This window comes from Eleutherodactylus coqui, chromosome 7 (assembly GCF_035609145.1).
Source record: "Eleutherodactylus coqui strain aEleCoq1 chromosome 7, aEleCoq1.hap1, whole genome shotgun sequence".
Classification (NCBI taxonomy): Eukaryota; Metazoa; Chordata; class Amphibia; order Anura; family Eleutherodactylidae; genus Eleutherodactylus; species Eleutherodactylus coqui.
This window is the reverse complement of record NC_089843.1, coordinates 58,679,254-58,700,715: the sequence shown is the minus strand read 5'-3', so window position 1 is coordinate 58,700,715 and position 21,462 is coordinate 58,679,254. Positions and strand designations below refer to the sequence as shown.

General features: G+C 43.6%; 1 protein-coding gene across 1 annotated transcript in view; it reads right to left on the bottom strand.

Annotated features, from left to right (window-relative positions):
- Window positions 1-1,668: 1,668 nt before the first annotated feature.
- The window catches only part of LOC136573505 (sec1 family domain-containing protein 2-like), a 62,339-nt gene continuing 42,545 nt past the window's right edge, over window positions 1,669-21,462 (bottom strand). Inside the window, exons 3-4 of the mRNA XM_066574783.1 lie at window positions 20,797-20,916; window positions 1,669-2,061 (exon numbers count right to left, since the gene is read on the bottom strand). Of these exons, the coding sequence (XP_066430880.1) occupies window positions 1,969-2,061; window positions 20,797-20,916 (213 nt within the window). The 3' untranslated portion in view covers window positions 1,669-1,968. The remainder of the gene's footprint in view (window positions 2,062-20,796; window positions 20,917-21,462) is intronic.

The window sequence follows — 21,462 nt, the reverse complement described above, 5'->3', positions numbered from 1 at the left end:
CCTTTTTACATATAAAAATACTTTTTAAGAACAAAAATTGTGTTCTGTTACCAAATTTTGACCCCCATAATTTTTCATTTTTTCCATTGATGCAGCTGTAAGGGGGTTTGTTTTTTGTAAGTTACCAGTAGTATTAGTACCATTTTTGGAGAACATATAAAATTAATAGCTTTTTATTCATGTTTTTTTTCTTGGAGATTGGGTTACTAAAAAAAGCGCAATTCTGGCATTGTGTCCTTTAATGGCATTCGATATGTGGGATTAATAATATTCTATTTTAATAAATTATACCTTTACAGATGCAGCGATAACAACTTTAAATATTATTTGTCTTGATGTGACAACTGGGAAAAGGGGTTTTTAAACTTTTATTATTTTTTGTAATTCAAATGCAAAATTTTTTGTATTCAAATCGTTTGATTGCTTATGCAGCATAATGAAATACTACAGTATTGCATCATAGTATATATTTTAACAGGCTGCCTATTAAAGACGTACCACAGTCATGTCTTAATAGGCAAAAGATCATGGCAGCCCTGCGGGCCTTCTCTGATCATTGATGTAGTAGGCAGATATCAGTCCACTCCATACGTAGCATATGATGTGGACAGCTATATTGTAACATGGTGAGAGGTGTGGTCCGGAGTGGAAGGTATGTATCACAGAGGTTATTAGCCTCTGTGATGTAGATCGGTCCAATTTACTCTGGGCCAAATCTTACACATAAACTAGCATGCTATTTAAGGAGACAGGTGGAAGTAAGGAGCAGGTGTGTGTCTGGGAGAACCAGACTTCAGTTGAAACTTGACTTCTCTTGTGAGCAGAGAGGCGCTCTGGACAAGGAGCTACGTTGTTCCAGCAGGACCCTTGGGGAACGCCTGCCCTAGGACTGGGGTCTGGAGATACTAAGACTTAAGGACCAGCTGCGCTCTGGACAACCACAGGTCTGTGCAAACCAACAGACTTAATAATGTTTCTTCAGCTGTGGACTTACTTGCTCCTCCTGTGGATTGTGGAGGGTTAAATTGAAAAAGGACTTTGTTTTGCAAACATTATTATTTCTCTGGGGACCCAGCCGTTTATGTTCTGCTAAAGCTTGTATGAATAAACTATCCAAGAAGTAAAAGTGACCATTTGGTGTACTCTTTAACCCCTGTGTTGCTACAATATATATGTCATAACTGCATGGGGTTGTGCATTCATGATTTGTATGGCTGATGGGAAGCTGTTATGCACATGCCATTTATTTTCTCCAAGACTAATTGGCCTTGCCCAAAGTTGGTTTAGGTGTCATTCAGGGTAACGTTGAGCAATATATGGGAGGACAATTCCTTAAATATCATGACATGGAATTTGCTTCTGTTCTTTCGTTAGGAGAATTAGTAGTAACCTTAAGGCAAAATATCTTACAGCTTGATAACCCTCTGATTAATTGTGAAGAGGCACATGCCCGCTGTATAGAACATGTCTGATACCAGGCACGGATGCCCACTTATACAATGAATTAAGTACACCCTGAAGAGGACGTTCTTTGCCTATGGCCAGCTGTGCCTCGTTGAATGCACCTTCCAAGGGAGCCAAACCCACTAGAACATTGCTCTCTATTATGTAACGCCATCAGTTTCCTGACAGACACGTGTTTTCTCCTTCATTAAGACAGACAACGTATATTAGCCAAGTTTTATTATTGTCAGGACTTGCACAGCGTGTAATGAGGAACATGTTAATGCAAAATCGCTGGATGGAGATAGTGTACGGATGAAAACAAGATTTCCGATTCCTTACAAGGCACGAGGGTAAAGTTTTTCCCGGTAACTATTTATTTTGAGATGTATTTTAATGAGTACAAAAAACAAACAAACTTGATAAAAATCTTGGGGGCTCGTCACCCTCTCATACACATCAGACAAGAAGAGGCGATCTTGTGACTGTACCTCTGAATCATCTCTCCTCTGGTGGAGAACGCGGTCAGATGCCGATGTCTGGGTGCAGACGCTCTGTTGCGAACAGCAGTTCAGGAATGTCGAGCGGTCTCAGAAGTCTTGTGGACAGAACAACCACCTAAAATTAGAACAAAAAACAAACAACCGTAAAACACAAATGGTCGTTTACCGCCTGTGGAGGCCAGGATTGCGGGAAGCAAAAACAATTTACATTAAAACGAATGTCCTCGACCGCCATATTGTGTTTAATCTAAATAGGTTTCAGATTTCGCAATATTTCTCTGCTGTTTTTTTTCTGATACAGAGTTTCAAATTCTTTTAAAAAGATTTAACCCCCTTGAAAACGCAGCCATTTTTTAATCTTTTGCTTTTTTAATCCTACTTTTTTTAAAAAAATCATAACTTTTTTATTTTTCCGTTGGCGTAGCCATCTGGGGCTTGTTTTTTGGCAGATGAGTTGTATATTACAATGGTACTAGTTAGGCCTCCTGCACACGGGGAGAGGCGAGGGAAAGAGGGTTGGACTCAACATGCGGGATTCTCGCAGCGGAGTTCGAGCCGGTGACCCCAGCTTACCTCTCTGTCGTCTTCCTCCTCTGTTGGAGCGCTGCTGCACATGCGCAATAAAGAGGACGCCACGCGCCGTCGCTATGGCGATGACGCTGCTCCTGTGACATTCTGCAATGTTGATTGTAGAATGTCTGCGGGACGGACGGCTGCCATTGACTTAAATGGAAGCTGGCCATACGCAGCCCGCACAAAATCGCAGCATGCTGCGATTTCTCCACTGCAAGCAGAGAATCGCAATCGATTTCCGCTTGCGTTTTCTCATAGCATGCTATGGACTGGGTTTGCTGCAGAATCTGGAGGTGGAATCCCGCTCTGGATTTCGCAATGCAAATCCGCCCGTGTGCAGGAGGCCTTAATGTACCAAATGCTTTGAAAAATTTCTAAGAGGAGTGAAAAAGAAAAAACATACAATCGTGTCATTTCTGGGAAATCTTGTTTTGACAGCATACACACTGTGGCAAAAACGACAGGAGAACTTTATTTTGTAGGTCAGTAGGATTACAACGATGACACAATTCTATACGTTTTCCTGTTGTACTTCTTTAGAAAAAATAATTTGGTGTTGCCATGACTTTATTTTTACATTAATGCAGCTTTGTGAAGGCTTGTTTTTTTTGCATGAAAACTTGTGGTTTCTATTGGTGACATTTTGAGGTATAACACACTTATTTGATCCCTTTTTGCTAAGTTTTTACTTGGAGATCGGGCGACCAAAGGGGGGGGGGGGGGAATTGCAATTTTTTAATTTAGTTCAATGGACTAATGTTATGTTTTTTTTCTTCCTCTTGATGTTCACTGTGTTGAATAAATAATGCACTAAATAATTCAATACTACATTTTTTTGGTATAAATATGGGGAAAGTGTCTTTTAAACTTTTATTATTCTTTATTTTTTAGAATAATGAAAAAAATTTCACTTCTTTTTACATCTCTTTTAGCCCCCATAGAGAACTTGAACTTGCGATTGTTTGATTGCTTATATAATATACTGCAATACTTCAGTATTGCAGTATATTGTATTTCTATAGGCATTTCAATAATATGGGCCACAGGCCCATCTTAATAGGCAGATATACATGGCAGCTGGTAGCCTTTGGGGCCTTCATAGGGCCCTAGTCTGCCATTATACCTGAATGATGTCTCGCATTCTCATCGTGGGGAGAAAAGGTGTCTGTTCGGAACCTATGAAGCCTGATCGGGCTATTTACATGCTGCAGTTAAAGGGTTAATGGTCATGATCAGAGTGTTGTACATGTACGGTGGATGGATGTCACCTAGAGGTTAAAAGGGTTGTCCAAGAGTTTTCAAATGTGACAGATAACTGTGGAAAAGAAAAAATAAAACATTACTCACATCTTTAATGTCGCACCGCTCCTGCAGCGGGCATGTGTCATTCATTGTTCATTTAACTGCTCCAGCCAATCACTGGCCTCAGCAATCATGTGTGTATAAACAGTATTTTATGGCTGAGCCAGTGATTGCCTGCAGCAGCGATGTGAATAATAAACAGCACATGACCGCTGCAGTAACTTTGTGGACTGGAGCTATAGGACATTTAAAAGGCGAGTACTGTTTCTTCTTTCTTTGTTTTACTGCCCTATGGCCAATTTAAAAAAATCTCAGACAACCGCTTTATCAAGATAACTGTCAGTGCTGGAACCTAGGACCCCCTGCACTCCAATCAGTAGCTCTCTCCACTAAGCCATCCAGGACATGGACTGCAACTCTGCCAAACACCTAGCTATGCTCCTGTGTTTCCCTGACTGCCTCCACTTTCTGTTCCCCCTGTTGTAGCTGTGCCCAGTTTCCAATGAAGCAAGCTATAAAAGCCTGGCCCTGCCTCTACCCCAGTGCGAGATTATTGTGCATGGTGCCTTTAGTCTAGCTCCTGTTACTTCTGCTCCTCTCAATACAATTGCTGAGACTTACTGATACCGACTCTGGCTTCCCTCCTGACAAGGATACCCGCCTCCTCCATCTGTACTGCGAACCGAGACATACTGGTATTGACCTCTGGCTTCCCTCCTCACAATGATATCCACCTCCTCCATTTGTACTGAAAACCGAGATGTACAGATACTGACCTCTGGCTTCCCTTCCTGACAACGATACTCGCGCCTCCTCCATTTGTACTGTAAACCTGAAACCAACTGTTGCCAACTCCTGGCTCTCCCCCGACTATTCTCTGAACCTGCACATTTGCTACACCTGTGGGTCCAAAACCTAGCGCCGGAAACGCTACAATAATGTTTTACCAACATTAAGCATACTCAAAGAGCTCACAGCATACAATAATACAGTATTCAGAAAGCTCCTTTTAGTGGTGACTGCAGGCTGTCTGATTTTTTTTAAATTCAAAATTCAGTGCTCCAGCTACTCTAAAGATATATTAAAGGGACTGTCCTTCGAAAAAAACAATCTATCCACAGGACCTATCAGTGGCTGATTGGTGGGTATCTGGCAGCTGGGACCTCCACCGATCACAATAACAAGGATCCCGAAGGTCTCAGTATGAATGGAGCGATGTTCATGTGTGTGCACTGTAGCTAAACACTTGTACTTGGCTATCTACAATTGCCCTTAGAAATAAATGGAGTGACAGTGGGAACACATGACCACCCCTCAATTAATACAGAAGTATCCCCTACTCTAATGAGTCCGAACCACACCAGTCAGACACTTATCACCCATCTTGTGGATAGCCAACTCTTCTGCATAACCAAGTCCTTTCAAAAAGAAGCAATCAATATTGGGCATTTGAAAATGTACATTAGCAGCATTTGAATATGAACAGGGAACTAAGAGTGGAAAAATCTTGTTTTTTTTGTCACTCAGCTTATGATTGACAGAACATTTATGATTTCGCTACTTGTTTGAGTTCAGCAGAAGATGAACTCAAAATGGCAAGTTTACATAATAGTTATAGTTATGACTAGAGATGAGCGAGCACGCTCGTTTAAGGCAGATACTCGAGCGAGCATCGCTCTTCTCGAGTAACTGCTTACTCGTCCGAGTAAATGCGGGGGATCGGCAGGCATTGGAGAAGAGGGGGGGGGGGGGGGGTGAGAGAGATGCTGTGGCATGACCTTAAGAGGGCTGTACACACAAAGCATCCCAGAAATATGGATGAGCTGAAACATATTTGCATGGAAGAATGGTTCAAAATTCCTCCTCAACCTTGTGCACCTACTTGTTCTCCCTGCACTTTGGGTGATTACTCAATAAAAGACATGAACGGTACAACTGTTTGCGTGTTATTAGATTGCGTTTCTCTATAATTATGACTTAGATAACAATCAGACCACATTTTATTTGCAATCAGTACAGAAATCCAGATAAAAGGGTTCACGTACTTTTTCTTGCAACTGTATACACGTTATACCTATGTCTTTAAAATTCAATATAATCAACACTACCATGGAATCATTTTTCTGTGTAGGTGTGAGAGATGACAGGTCAACCTGACCACCAGGACACTTTCTGTTCCTGACTATTTCAAAAGTAATCATTTTGCTAACTTTATAATATCGTTAAGCATAAAAAAAGTTTACCATCATGGTGTCATTGTGCTGCGAATAATAAGAAACAAGGTCGCTCTATGAATGTGTACTACAGCAACCAAATGCACAGGGCAACCTGACAGCGAGTACTGGGGTTTGGTATATAGACAGGAACACTGAGAAGCATGCACTTATCTTCAGAACTTTTGGAACAAGATGCCAACTAGAGCTGTTGACCTGTAAAAAGTACTTCTCAGGGAGTAGGAAAGAAATTGTTAAAATGTGCGGCTTTATAATCAGGCATTATATTTGGATGTGTAATGTAGAACTAAAAGCCTTGGCAGAAGCATAAAGGACACTTCACTGAATACAGGTTATTTGATGTGAACAACTGTTAACTAAACCCTTCATTACATTTATACTATTATACATATTTTTATGAAGGTGTAGGAGGCCACGGAAAACTAGCCCACCTCGACTTTGCTGAGACAGAAGAACAAGCAAGTGGATTGTTTTTTCCAAAGCTCTATTGATTTACCCCCGTTACAACAAATGCTGGAAGTGGTCCCCATTCATTTCTATGCACCTCTGGGCGCGTTACAACATGTTGGCTGATACTGGCTGCAGCTCTCCAACTTGCTGGGACAGTCTCCCAGTTGATTGTTAAGGATTATTTGCAATCGGATGTCCGGACTGATGGAGGCCTCATTTTTTTTATTTTTGCGACAGACCAGGTTTGGTGCCATTTCTCACCCAGGCTCTGAATAGGTTTAGCAGTTGGTTTTGTACCTGGATACCTGTCGGTGAAGGTCTCTTGCCTTTCCTTAATTGATTCACTTTGCACTATTGAGCTATGCACTGTTACAGGAAAAAGCACTATGGGGCCAATTGATGAAAGCTGTCTAAAAGAAAATCAGTCTTTATTGCCCATAGTAACCAATCACAGAGAATATTTTCTGTGGCCCACCCTGTATACTGTAGATGTAGATAAGGAATGTAATTCAAAAGGGATAACTTTTTCCTCAGATATAAAACAAAACTTAAAAAAGGGGTTTCTGGGACTACAATATTGATGGCCCATAAGGCCCCTGGCATCCCCACCAATCAGGTGATTGAAGGGACTAGTTCTGTGTCCATTCTTTTTTATTTTTTTTTACCAGGAACAGCTCTCCATACATTCTATATTGGCTTTGCCTGGTAGTGCAGCTTAGTCCCATTCATGTGAGTGGTGCTCACTGGAGTGCCTCAACTCCTTAAATCTGATAATTCTGGGGATACTGGGAGCCATACCCCCAATGATCTATTACAGATAACCTATCCTATTGAAAGGATATAGAGAAAGAAAAGGGTGAAGCACGATTGTGGATTTTTTTAGGTTACCCCACGAAGCGTGTAATGTTTCAATATCACCAATGAATGGAGAGTAGTATGTTACGGAGGCTGCTCCCAACCGGATTTACACCACACTATTGGATAGCGGGCGTGATAGAAATTTAGTAAAGAAAGAAAAAGAAGGTGCATGGTATAATCATCCATGTATAGGAAGCTCAAAGGCAGGATGAATTTACCTGACTTCGCTTTTATTTAGAAGTTCAGCAAAATAAGACAAATTTCAAGGCATAAGCCTCTTCTTCAGTAGATGCCGGAGGGAACACAACTGTGCCACGTTATCAGGCTTAGTTGTGTGCCCAAAACCAAAAGAAGTGCTTTTGCAACATGTTAACATACCCTAAGGAATCTCTACTTGCCCACCTAAACGTACCTATACAACAACTATCAGACGAACGATGGTTCATCCAACAGCTATTTCCCCTTGCCCCACATGAAAGTTCGTCTTGGCCATACGGTCCTGTATTTAGGGAGATAAGCCGCAGCCAGGCAGCTCTGGTATAAGAATCGGGTATCAAAATTCAACATCCTTGATCCTTCTTTCCCTCCACGTCATTTGTCTTGGCCCCCATTTAGAGAGTTGTCTGGCTCGGCTTTTATCGATGCGTTCAAACAACTATTATAATTATGGGGGCCTTCAATCCCTCAACCCATCAATGAACAAGATGCACCAAAGAAAACACCGAATATGGCGCCATAGCCCCCACCCTTACTACGAACTCTAATTCCCTTTGCTAATTCCAAGTTATTATCCCCGTTATGCCGCACGGAATAAATGTGAACTAATTTGTGCTTCTTTTAACCTTCTCAGCATAGCTCCATAATCTTATATACGAAGCAATTTGTGCTTTTTAGTGCCTACATTTCTCTTCAGGAGACAGTGACCTGTAACCTAGGTCAAGCTGATGCCTGGCATATGCCAGCTGGTATGTCACTGCTGTCAAAACTCAATGTGCCCTCGAGACCCGGCCAACATTCCCGCAGCATACTTTAGAAACATCTTTCTTATTAATGATGTGTTGATTGTTTGGCTCTTCGTTAAGGCCTCATTGAGGCATCTGCACGAGCCCGTCTATCAGTACGTAACAATTGAATCGCCACTGAAGCCAGAGAAAGTATTTCTGCTGCTCTATTTGAAAGCGATGAATGAGAAGTGAAACGGGGAGAAGAATTTGCTTGGAATCAGGAGTGCCAGAAAGACATCTTTCACTTAACAGATCCACGGAGCACAATGCCTAACTGGGCGCTAAATTGAGCAGAAAATATCGGACTTAACACTTTAATTGCTGAAAATATTTCTGCGCACTCCAAGGAGGTTTTAGCAAATTTAAATAGCTGTTAATACCCAAGTGCTGGACAGAAAGCCATTTTCTAGAATTTATGGACATTGTCTGTCCAACACCCCCCCCCCCCCGCCCCACCTCCCACCAAACACCCAGGTATTTGATGCAGTTGACAGCATAGACAGTTATTTACTGTGTCAGGGATGGGGTATGATAGCGTAAGGCTCAGGATATGATGCAGCGGATGGAGTAACCAAAGTGTAAAATATTTAGTTAGAAATACAGAAATAAAAGCAAACAAATGGCCAGTAATTAGTAAATGATTTTCTCTCTAACTTTCTAGACACTACTGACAGTTAACTGTAACAGCCATAGGATGTGTTTGCACCTCATACAATCCAACAGAAGTACAGAATTTACAACAGAATACACGGTTTCTTGGTGGGGTTAATACTACAGTTGAGTGAACATGCTCGTCCGAGTATTAGCATACTCGATGGTGCTCGTTACTCGAGCGAGTAACACGCAGAGTTCGACCCCTCACCGCATTACCACTTCCTGCTGTGACGTGCCAGTGTGCGCACATCCACGAGAGAGAGAGGGGGGGAGAGAGAGAGGGGGGGAGAGAGAGAGGGGGGGAGAGAGAGAGGGGGGGAGAGAGAGAGGGGGGAGAGAGAGAGGGGGGGAGAGAGAGAGGGGGGGAGAGAGAGAGGGGGGGAGAGAGAGGGGGGGGAGAGAGAGGGGGAGGAGAGAGGGGGGGAAGAGAGAGAGGGGGGAGAGAGGGGGGGAGAGAGGGGGGGAGAGAGGGGGGGAGAGAGGGGGGGAGAGAGAGGGGGGAGAGAGAGGGGGGAGAGAGAGAGAGGGGGGAGAGAGAGAGGGGGGGAGAGAGAGAGGGGGGGAGAGAGAGGGGGGAGAGAGAGAGGGGGGAGAGAGAGAGGGGGGAGAGAGAGAGGGGGGAGAGAGAGGGGGAGGAGAGAGAGAGGGGGAGAGAGAGGGGGAGAGAGGGAGAGGGAGACTTTAGCATCAGTCTAATCTCCTTGGTAAAGTCTCTGTGTGCTGTAGCAGGCCTGCTGGATAACTATGCCTAATGGTGTGCATACCTAGAGTCTTTACTGAGGCCGGCCTTAATTACGGTTTGATGAATGGGAGTCGCAGCTTCTAAAAACCTGAGCTCTCCGACAGCGTTATCTAGAGTTGAGAGCGCTACGGTCTCCTCCTCTCTCCATCTCTTAGCTGTTGCCACTAGATCCTACCACACCCAGGGCTGTTGCGATCCTGCTTTCTTTCCCACCTCCAGACAACAGGTCCGCATGTATCCCAATCTGCTCTGTATAGAGCAAAAATTGCCCCCCCCCTTTTTTTTTATTTTTTTTTTACAGCAGAGCATTCAGCAATCAGTCACTGTCCAGTGAGCATGCTCAGTTCTACTGCGCTAAATTTTGAATCAATTTTTGGCGCATCTCTCCCATTATATCTCTTTGGCTTTACTTCACACTGTTGTGGGTTCTTACACCTGCACACTGGCCTCCTACTGTCTTATTGTGCCTGGACAAAGTGTAAGGTCACTGCCACCAGGTCTAATTCCATTCACGAGTCACATATCAGCAGTTTTTAGAATATCTACCACTCTTTGGCCGCTGAAGTCTCCTGTTGCGTTCTCAAATTTACATCTAGCATTTACCTCCAGCAGCTATTTTCAGCTGCTACTGAATATTCAAATGGGAAATTGCTCCTACCAAGTCAACAGCTGGAAACCCTGCAATTTTACAGCTACACATAGGATAATTTGGGCTCCATTTGATTTGTAATCTTGAAGACGCTTCGCTGCTCATCCTTCCTTAATTTAGCAGAGTTTAAGGGAAATTTCACTTGTGCACCCCATGGGGGTAATTCATTCCCCATCTGTGATTTTCAATGCGGTAATAGCTCGTGTGTCGGCAGGTCCTAGACAAAGCCACAGGTGGAAGTCTTCACTATAGAACTACTGAGGGAGAAAATTAGAAAGCCATGTTAGTGAAGGACATTACGCCGTGTTAAATCCAGTTTGGCTAATCCAGAAATATAATCATCCGTATAGGATTTTGCACTAAGCACAAAATGAGGGGAAAATAAATCCTTAATCACTGTAGAATAACCAGACGGATCTCTATATAGATAAACATACTTTGTTGTGCTCTCGTAGAGCAATGGAGAAAACGAACAAGTAAAGTTAACCAGCTGTATTGTTGGAGGGGATCTCTCCTTATGGTTACTTCATACTGGAGAAAACTACGGCGGACCTTAGGGGTGCATGCTTGTATGCGCAAAAAGAGAGATGGAACAATACCTCTACAGCGCCACCTACTAGAAGGTAGCTTTCCTGCAAGTCAATATGTGACCTTTTAATAGGCCTTATGACATAACTGAATTTCTGCGAATCCTTGACGGTTGGGGGGACTGGAGGTCCATGGTCCCCGAGGTGGCTTGGCATGTTTGGATACCTCTACTGATTATCTGTATATGAGGTGAGTGCTGCGGGATTTATCCTAGAGTGAAACGAGTATCTCCATGGACCACCGGCGGGCACCACATAGAGGTATGAATATACATAACGATATGTAGGATGGTGTCTCCACTTGCTCCATATTCTATTACACAGAAGAAGAAACTGAAAGAATTCTGGCACTTCTGATGATGGCTCATTTTTGTGCATTCCTACTACTGATATGTTGTTCAGGAAATGGGAAACCATGAGCCGCCGGATTATATCCTATCATCTACATATGATCACGCTGAAGGAATACTTTAAAGTTAAACGTATTCCTAGAGGCCTTAGACCGCACACTCGTCCAACCCTCATGGCTGATAATGCAATGTTCTGTCAAAAATTTGAGGGGATTGTGAATAAGTTTTCTTTTGACATTATTTTACTCAACATTGAGTTTCTACAGACTGAATTACACAAATGTCATGATCAACGAGCAGGAGTGGAGCTTGAGATACTTGGAAAAATATCACAAGTTGAATGGGACCAACGGCGTACTAAGATTGACAACTCTCTTGAAATACAGAGAACATCGCAAGAATCTGCTCTTTTCTCACTGTAGACACGTTAAAATCGCTTACTGTTGCCCTCATCCACTCCCGGCTCGATTATTGCAACTCGTTGCTGATCGGCCTCCCCTGCACCAGACTCTACCCTCTCCAATCCATCCTGAATGCGGCAGCCAGGCTCATCTTCCTGTCCAGCCGCTACTCGGACGCCTCTGCCCTGTGCCAGTCACTGCACTGGCTGCCCGTTAAATACAGAATTCAATTTAAACTCGCTACCTTCATCCACAAAGCCCTCCACAGTGCAGCGCCCCCCTATATCTCCTCCCTCATCTCAATACATTAACCAGCCCGGGCTCTCCGCTCGGCAAACGAAACTAGACTGAGTGCCCCTCTAATTCGAACTTCTCATTCCCGCCTCCAAGACTTCTCCAGAGCAGCAGCGGTCCTCTGGAACGCACTACCAAAGGCTACCCGAGCAATCCAGGACTCGCAGAACTTCAGGCGTGCTCTAAAAGCGCACCTCTTTAGGGAGGCATACCGCATTCCCTAAATAAAGCCCTCTGTACTCCACCTGATAACATGCTCCCTGACCTACTGACTGCAATCCCTGCTAGCCATCATAAACCGCTCCTGCAGTCATACTGTTTCTGCCGTCACACGGCTAAATGTCTGACCATTGTCTGTGTATAACATCGCTCACTCTCCACCTCGCCATACCGCGCACATCTCCAGCCCTTTACCTTCTGTATCACCCCACTATTCGTAGTATGTAAGCTCGTTGGAGCAGGACCCGCACCCCTATTGTTTCCATCAATTGATTACTATGTAACCGTGGTTCTGTAATGTTTGTACTTTTGTCTTTCTGTATCCCCCCTGTCTATGTAAGCGCTGCGGAATATGTTGGCGCTATACAAATAAAGTTTTTTATTATTATTATTATTACATAAAGAGGAAATTAAGGACACCAAACGTACTAAATGGCTTCGGGATGAAAAGGATTATGCCACTGGCTTGGTATTTAGCTGGCAATTCCAGAGGACATTGAGCAGGAGGATGCACCCTCCAGGCCCCTCGAGGAGGAGACCAAGGAGGAAGCAGCCTAAACAACATATGAGGAACACCTACTCACTATCTGATTCGGCGTCTACAGATGGTTCAAGGGGAGCTTCTTTGACCTCTAATTCTCTTTTTTAGGTCTGGGGCAGTCGGTCAAAAGGAAGAAAGAAAGATGGAAGACTACGACGAGGAGGAGTTAATCACAGGAGGACAGAAAAGAGACAAAGGCAGCATGAGAACTCGCTCCAACACTCAGCAGTTACCACCAGTACATCGGTGGACCTGAACTCCTTGGTGGTAAATACGGTATATCTACTAGGATTTTGACTGATTCTGAGGTGAAGGTATTATCAAAGAGCTTATCTTTTTGGCCAGAAACGCATATAGATTGGTTCCAACTGGATCTAGATCTTAAACACTTTTACAGAAACTTACGTTTGAAAAAGCAATTTTCCATGTGCCCTACGACTGGTGGCTCTTGTGCGCAATCCAGCAACCAACAAGGATTTACCCTTGTAGATGTAGGGTTGCGCAATAGAAGTCATTACCAACCCCCCATGACTAATCATTGTTTAGAGGCATTCGTCTCATTTGCAGAGAAGGATGTTAGAAATTTGAAGTTACAACAGTCTCGTATATAAGGGAAGGGTAACCTCAGTAAGGAGGAACGTATGGCGCTAAGAGCACTCTCTGATGATAGAGAGATAATCTTGAGAATCCACCCGGCCATCCGATTGTTTCCGGATGTGATTCGGTCTTTTGTAAAGCTGCTAAATTTCTTGACACACTTCTCCGTCCGTTTGCTGAGGGAGCTTCCTCATATATTCGTGACACAAGCGATTTTTTACAGAAGCTTGAATTGGCTGAAGTTTCTGTCCCTTTGATACTCGCAATGTTTGATGTTGTATCACTTTACACCTCTATACCACATTAAAAAAAGGTTTAGCTGCAGTAAGATATTACACTTCAGAATGCAATTGGGCCCCGGGGTGTATTGAGTTTGCCCTGTCGCTGCTCGAGTTTATCCTCACAAGGAATTACTTTTCCTTTGGGGGGTTGCACTACGAGCAGTGGCAGGGCACCCCCATGGGGTCCAATGTCGCACCTACATACGCAAACATGTATATGCGCAATTTTGAAGAAAGATTAGTTTACACTTCTGAGTACTGGCCGGAGGTGGTGTCCTGGTTTCGCTTCATAGATTACATTGCTGCCCTATGGAAGGGTTGCATTGATGATCTTGTGAGATTTCAACACTCTCTAAACTCCAAATACGTGGAACTACAATTTACGTTAAATTCATCTACTGAACGTATCCAGTTTTTGGGCACATTGATTCTTTACAATGGTGATAAGTTGAGTGTTGATTTATTTACTGAGACCACTGATAGGAACAGCATCCTTCATTACGACAGTCACCATCCTAGGAGCTCTGTAAACTCTCTCCCGTGGAGTCAACTCCTACGGGTGAGGAGAATTGCACAAGACCCATTTATTGTGAGAGATTGGAAAAGATGGCTAGAAGATTCATACTTAGAGGCTACCCAGTGCCTCTTGTGAATAAGGCAGTGGAGGGAGTCCAGACTCTTGATCGTGAAACATTACTGACCCCTAAAATTGGGACAACGAAATCAAAAAGGATACCTTTTATTTCCACATTCAGTCAACATAGTGGTAAAATCTCTTTGATTATTATTAAACACTGGTCTCTACTTTCTAGGGGTCTAAATGCTGTGCCAGAATTTGCCGAAAAACCAATGATGGCATATAGGAGGCCTCCGAATCTACGTGATAGACCCATTAAGACATCCATATCCATTGAGAAACAAACCCAATGACTTCTAGCCATACTAAAGCATGGGAATTTCCCTTGTCTTAATTGTTCGTGCTGCGGGAACCTGGTTAAGGGCGGTTCTTTTTATCACCCCTCTACAGGAAAGAAATTTTAAATCCGGAAAAGCTATACATGCACCTCCTCCTTTGTCGTCTACTACGTTACCTGTCCTTGTGGCATGGGCTATGTAAGCGAGACGACCATGGAGGCAAGAACCCACATCACTAAACATAAGAGCACCATCCATACAAACTGCTTGGATTTGCCCATACCAAAACATTTCCATGATCAAAAACATAGTATCAGTCAGTTTAGATTCCGCATTATTGATGATGTCCCACCACTAGCAAGGGAAGGTGATAGGAAATCCCTCCTCAAAAAGAAAGAGCTTCGCTGGATCTATACTCTGCACCCATTTGGTTTAAATATGGAGTACAATTATATGCCATTTATTTAATTCTCTTGGCCTTTTCCTGCTGTAACCCTCTGGTCCCCTTTGTTTTTAATTAAATGTTTTATGTGTTTGGCTCCAGGTGCGGTCCTTGCTTCAGATTGGCCCTCCATACCATTAGCGTCTGACTAACAGATTGTTCCAGAGTGTGCCCTGTAGTGAATTATTTTTTGTTTTTTTTCAATCATGTTTTTATTTTCTGTTCTTGCCCGTATGTCATATTTTCTCCCTCCCCCTTCCCCCGTTTTTCCTCTTTTTTTTCTTCCTTTTCCCTCCCTTTTTTTTCTTTTTCTCTTTTGCTCCTTTTTCTAATTTCTCCTCCCCCCACCTTCGCCCTCTTCTGGAGCAACCTTTTTATGAGTATTGTATGATTGAATTAATAAAATTATCCTAAAGGTATTGTATCTTATTTTTATTTTTAGATTTACACTATGCATTCTTTAGAATTATTCTTTTGTCTATAACCAATTTCTTTTATCAACCTAATTATAATTATGTGCCATCCAAAGTAGCTTCATTCACTAGCCTGACGAAGGGTGCGAGATTTCCTCGAAAGCTTGCTTGCTGTAACATCATGCATTTTTGTTAGCCATTAAGAGGTATCATATCTACAAGATGACTTGGTTTCTGGCACGGAGAACAATCACACATTGCTCTACTGGCTAACATGGTACCAGACTTTTTTTCCGTTTTACCTAATCTAGCTATACTTCCACACATTTATTAAAGGAACTCGGCAGGGAGGTTTTTCCAAACATCCTCGAGGATTAAGCACAGATCTTCTGTAGATAGTTAGTAGGTCCCCCCTCAGCCATCTTTTTTCCAAACTAAATTACCCCAATTCTGGGTATTGTAGTCCAGCCATTCCATTTATTACTTTAGTTGCCCACCTTTGAACCTGCTCAAGCTCTGATATGTCCTTCTTGAGTACCGGTGCCCAAAACTAGATGCAGACATGGCTTAAAACCATATAATATTCAGAAGTAGAGCTGAATAAGAACAGATAACACTTCTTAAAGTGATTATGAAAACCAGAAGAAACAAGAAGCGCAGACTAAAGTCAAGACAACAAAACCTGTACAATGCATTAGTCATTAGGTAGCCCACATCATATCTCGCCTGAGCTGTACTTATCACATACTGGAGGAGCGTCAGGTATCATCCCCACATTAACAATAGATATATATGGACCTGGAAAATAATCAACCACCTTCATGTAAAGACAAGTTTATCCGCTCTCCTCCCGCATCTTATACAAGGGGAAAGCTTCACACATTCTTGAAAATACTAATGGGTTTTCATATCTTACAGTGGAATTAGAGCATTACTATGTATCTGGCTAATTCCATTAAACCATTCCCACAGAGGAATTACGAACTAAGCTCATAGGCAAAAATAATGACTAACATAAGCTGCTTCCTTCTTTTTTGACACCACGGGCAGAAGGGTGAAAGTGTCACCGGCAGAGACATCAGATAAAGCAACATCTCGCTAAACTCAATCCATCACAAGGATTAGGAAACGAGTACTTCTATTTTTATCCCGCCAATCCTTAAATTAGTAGTCTCCGTGCACACGTACATTTGTCAGACGTCTTCTATGGAATTCATAAAGCAGTAAAAGGGTTTCCAGCTTTTAATCCTATCAGGGACGTGAGGAGAACCCCTCCCCTAGAGCACAGGACCATCTTAATGATTAACATAGTCAAGCGGATTATGGACTATTTGCCAGGGAACGTGACTGACTTTAAACATGGTAAACTTGTACAGGACAGACACAAAGTCAGAAGGTGCAAACCGTATGCGTTAGTTCAATCAGATGTGTATGTCTGCACAATATTTGCATATTACCCAGAGGAGCGTGCATGGCCATTTGAGTCTCCTCACTCACCGTCTAGGATGCTCTCCCTAAAGAGAGAAGATAGCGTTTCTGCACAACAGACACAAAGAGTTAAACATTGTGTAACAACTTTGTGTAACATGAATATCCCTTTCAGTTAGTTCACTATTTCTCTGCAACTGATCCCGCTGTTCTCCAAGGCCTTAGGGGAGGCAGGTTTTGAGGCCTACTCTTGAGTAGAAGGCCCAGGCAAAGCCAGCTCCTGTAACCTACTAGAGCTATCCCAGGAATTCAGGCCACGACCAGCACCACTGGATAGAAAAACCTCCCTAGAAGAGGTTAGAAACTCCAAGGCGGTGTGGATACCTCATAGGGCAGTATGGAGATCGAGGAAGGATCTAAAGAGGGAATCAACCACCACCAGTATCACCTGTATATAACTTGTGGGTGTTAATCAAAGTCTGTCCCTTCATCTTCTAGATTTTGAACAGTTATACTTATTGGATAAGTAAATATGAGTTTCACCCTTCATCTCCTGATTTTCTGGACTTTCTTTATTGGGGTACGCACTGCCACCATAACACTTACACCAGCCCAGTGCTGTGTCCGCCAACTGTAGTCAATCGACCCCATTCCAGTCGCAACAAAAACACTGGGTCTCCAGAAAGTGGTGGTGTGAACAAACACCAAGATTCTACTATGGAATACTCTCCCCTACGTGTGCCTTAGAACAGAACTACAGAACCACACTAGCTAATACAAATCTGGCAGCCTACTCTTAAAGGGGTTATCTCACTTAGACAGGTGCAGCTTTTCTAACTTCCAGCGATTGGCAGGTATTGCCAGGAGAAGCTGCAAGTCCCCTGCATCGGGCACTACAGGGCAAATGAAGTATTACATGCTGATCATGTAAGGCATGGCGGCACTGGGTCCACCTGAGCAGCTCTCTATTCTGGAACATAAGAAGGTTCAGACTGGAAGACCCACCTCTATGATGCCTATATGCCTTGGTAGCGCATATAGACATTGTTTTACTCGTCTATCTCATTGGGGTACACAGCTTTAGACCATGGGATATCGCTACTGGTCACTAGGAGGCGGCACTAAGCAGAGAAGTGTTAGCCTCGCTCACTCACTATATCCCTCCTGACAGTACTGTGCTCCCAGTTTTAGCTTAGTGTCTGTAGGAGGCAGACCTATCTATTGCATGCTTGCAAAGCAGGGTGTTAATGGGGAGGCAGGACTCTCGCCTGTTACACCGACTGAGGTGAGCAACAAGAGGATGAATTCTTACCCTACTGTTGAGAGTAAATAATGTGGCAGCATCCAGGTATGCAATAGAAGTATTCAAGCTTTATTCTCTCACGGCATCAAGATAAAACAGCAACGTTTCAATCAAATGGTCTTTTTCAAGCTTGAAAAAAAGAGTATTCGGTTGAAACGTTGCTGTTTTATCTTGATGCCATGGGAGAATAAAGCTTGAATACTCCTTTCATAAACCTGGATGCTGCCTCATTATTTACTCTGGACTTGCTTTGGGAATGTGTTCAGGTTCCCGGCGGCTATTGCATACTGGAGGTCCAGCCACTAATGTGCAGAGCAGGAGTGCTGCTGGTGATCTACTATACATACCTTCTTACCCTACTGTTGTCAGCCCCGACCTCTAAAGAAAAGATGGTCCATGCGCTGAAAACTAACAGGCACATTAAATAGTGTGCCTACCTTCTTATATGGAGTACCCCCCATTCGTAGCTCTAAAGGATGGTGACTGCAGGGGGTATAGCTGCTGGAGCCTAGGACTTCTTTTCCCCTTAATGGTGGGTAAGTATGGGGTCCCTGTTGTTTTTATACTATGTGGTGAAGTTGTTTGGGCTGTGATGCCCGAGATGTGGTGTCCCTCTGGGTGTTTGGAAGCCCCAGGGCCCGTGGTGATGGTAGAGGTAAATGTGCCTAGCCGCAGGCGTGAGGACACTCGCCTGAGTGCAGTCTGGGTGTTCGGCCCGGCAATCCTTTGCTTCCAAGCGGCGTCCGCCATACGGGTCTTTCTGTTAATTTAGTTCCTGGTTTCTGGGGGCAGGCCAGAGCGAAGTGACGTCAGACACCAGCCCCCCTCTACCAATTACAGTGCAGGGCATGTGATTTGAATGTCACGCCCCCCAGCGTCTCCAGCATTATACAGGCAGCTACATGGGTATTCAGGGACTTGTAGTTCCATGCCAGGAGTTTCCCTGCGATGACAGTGCTGCTGCTACAGCTCTGGTCCATGGGTAAGCTCAGCATGTGTGTTACTCCCTCTACTTGCTATCTTGGAGAGGCTGGATAGGATGGCATAGCCTCCTGGCAGAGTAAGGGCCGAGAGAGAATTCTGTGTCGCAGAATGTTCCTCACAGTAGATCCTGGATGCGGGACAGGCCTTTAGGGTCAAGGCATTCCTTTGGCTTGCCTGTATCCTACGACCAGTTGCCGCTGTCCAGCCCCCCACGTAGAGTTTTGGCATTACTCTCGACGCCTTAGTCAATCGCAGGTTGAGCCTTCTGATTCACTTTTCGAGTCCGATATTGATGACAAGCAAGCGTGTAAAATTCCCTCAATGGTTGAAAGCTTTATTATGGCAGTCACTTGTACCCTTACAGGTCACTAACCAGCCTCCGGCTACTCCTGTGGCGACCATGTCCGTCCGGTGCCCCAGACATACCCCTACCTTTTTTCCTCTGCATGAGGATTTTGGAAATGTAATCTCCAGCGAATGGAGAAACCAAATAAGCCCTTTGTTAAGCCTAAGGGGTTGGATCTCTTGTATTCATTTTCTGAGGAACTGGTGAAGTGCTGGTCAGTTTTCCTTGTTGTGGACTTTGGGGCGCAGAGTTCTGAGAACTGCCATCAGCTGACCGCATGTGTCCTTGAGCTCCCACCCTAGACGGGAACTGCTTTAGGAAATCCCATGATCTAGAGCTGTGTATCTTAATGGGATGGATGAGTAAAACTAGACTTTGGTACTCACCACAAAGTCTCTTTCTCGTCCTGTCCATTGGTGACACAGCACCCACCCAATTCGGACATTCTGTTTTTTGTTGACCTTCTTCGTTTGAGGTTCTCCTTTGTTGTCATACATAGTACTATCCTGAATGGATTTATTCTTTTATGTTTTTTATCTGGTCTAGAGCTGTGTGTCCCAATGGACAAGACGAAAAAGAGACTTTATGGCGAGTACTAAAGTCTAGTTTTTTTTCATGACGCAAAACCTTAAAGGGTTTGTCGAGTACATACATTTTTTTTGTTTTTTAAAGTACCTGCACTTTCACTTTCGAGCACTGCTACTCCATCAGCTGTTTTTGGCTCCTACCGGCAGCGGATGATGACCCTATATTGTACTATATAAGCAGCTACTTGGGGCCATCTTCAGCTGCCGGAAGGAGCAGCAGCGCTCTGAAGTGAAAGTGCAGGTAGTTTTTACAGAAAATACAGTGGCCAAGTAGAAAAACAATAAATCACAGTTTACTCATGTGTTTTGTACTGCTACCGATCCAGTCTCCCCAGTCTCTGCTAATCTCTGATCCCGCGGTCTATGTTCACTTCCAGGTTGAGTGGTTTTGTGCCTGCATAGGAGTCTGACGCAGACAAGAATGTGGCCTAAAATGTATTAAACTGGAGTCCGGGGTGTTTAGCTCATAGGGAGTTGTCTACACTGATAACACTTTTAGCAAACTCTCCGCTGTGAGAAAAAAGAAGTCTGTATGTAGTCTGTGTGTTCATTCAGTGACGGCAATTAGAGATCTTGAACATGGTAAAGAACTGAAATAGAACTTATGTTACAATGTTGCATAATGCACATAGGAAGTATCTATACATAACCTGAAAAGCTTGTGAAGAGATTGACATGTAATTGATAGAATAGTACCTGAACACCAGGTTTGAGAGTTGATACAAGGTCTTTAACCATCCGGACTTCTGAAACCGTGACTCCACCGATCACAAACAAGAGCAAGAGGGGCGAGTCTCCTGGATGTGGCCGGCTCACCTGGTTATATAACAAAAACAACAGGGTTTTGAATTATCTGTACAGACAAGCAACTGCAAAAAACAGAACTCAATGTATTCAGTATCCACATAAATGGTTAGAAGTGAATGTGCCCATAGCCAAGTCAACCACAGTCTCTGGCTGCCGACTGAGGGACAACTAATTTAAGGAACCACTTCAAGACATTTAAAAATGTTCCATTCTGCACCGAGAACCAAATGAAAAATGGTTCTGCTCACATAATCCTTTCTGCAATCGCCTAACCTATGCATCGATAGAAAGGACATTAGGGCCACTCTCAGACATGCGTTCACAAAACGCCGCGTTTGAAATTGTGGCATTTTACCGCAATTTTTAGTGGTGTTTTTGAATGCATTATATACCACTTGACAGCATTTTTTTAATGCACCCCATCATTGTGATGGGTGATGAGATGCGCTAAAACACGCAAAAATAGAGCAGGCAGCACTAGAAAATCACAATGCTGGAAACGCCATGTTCGAGTGCAGGTTGGCGAAGCCCCATTGAAATCAATGGAGGCGTTGT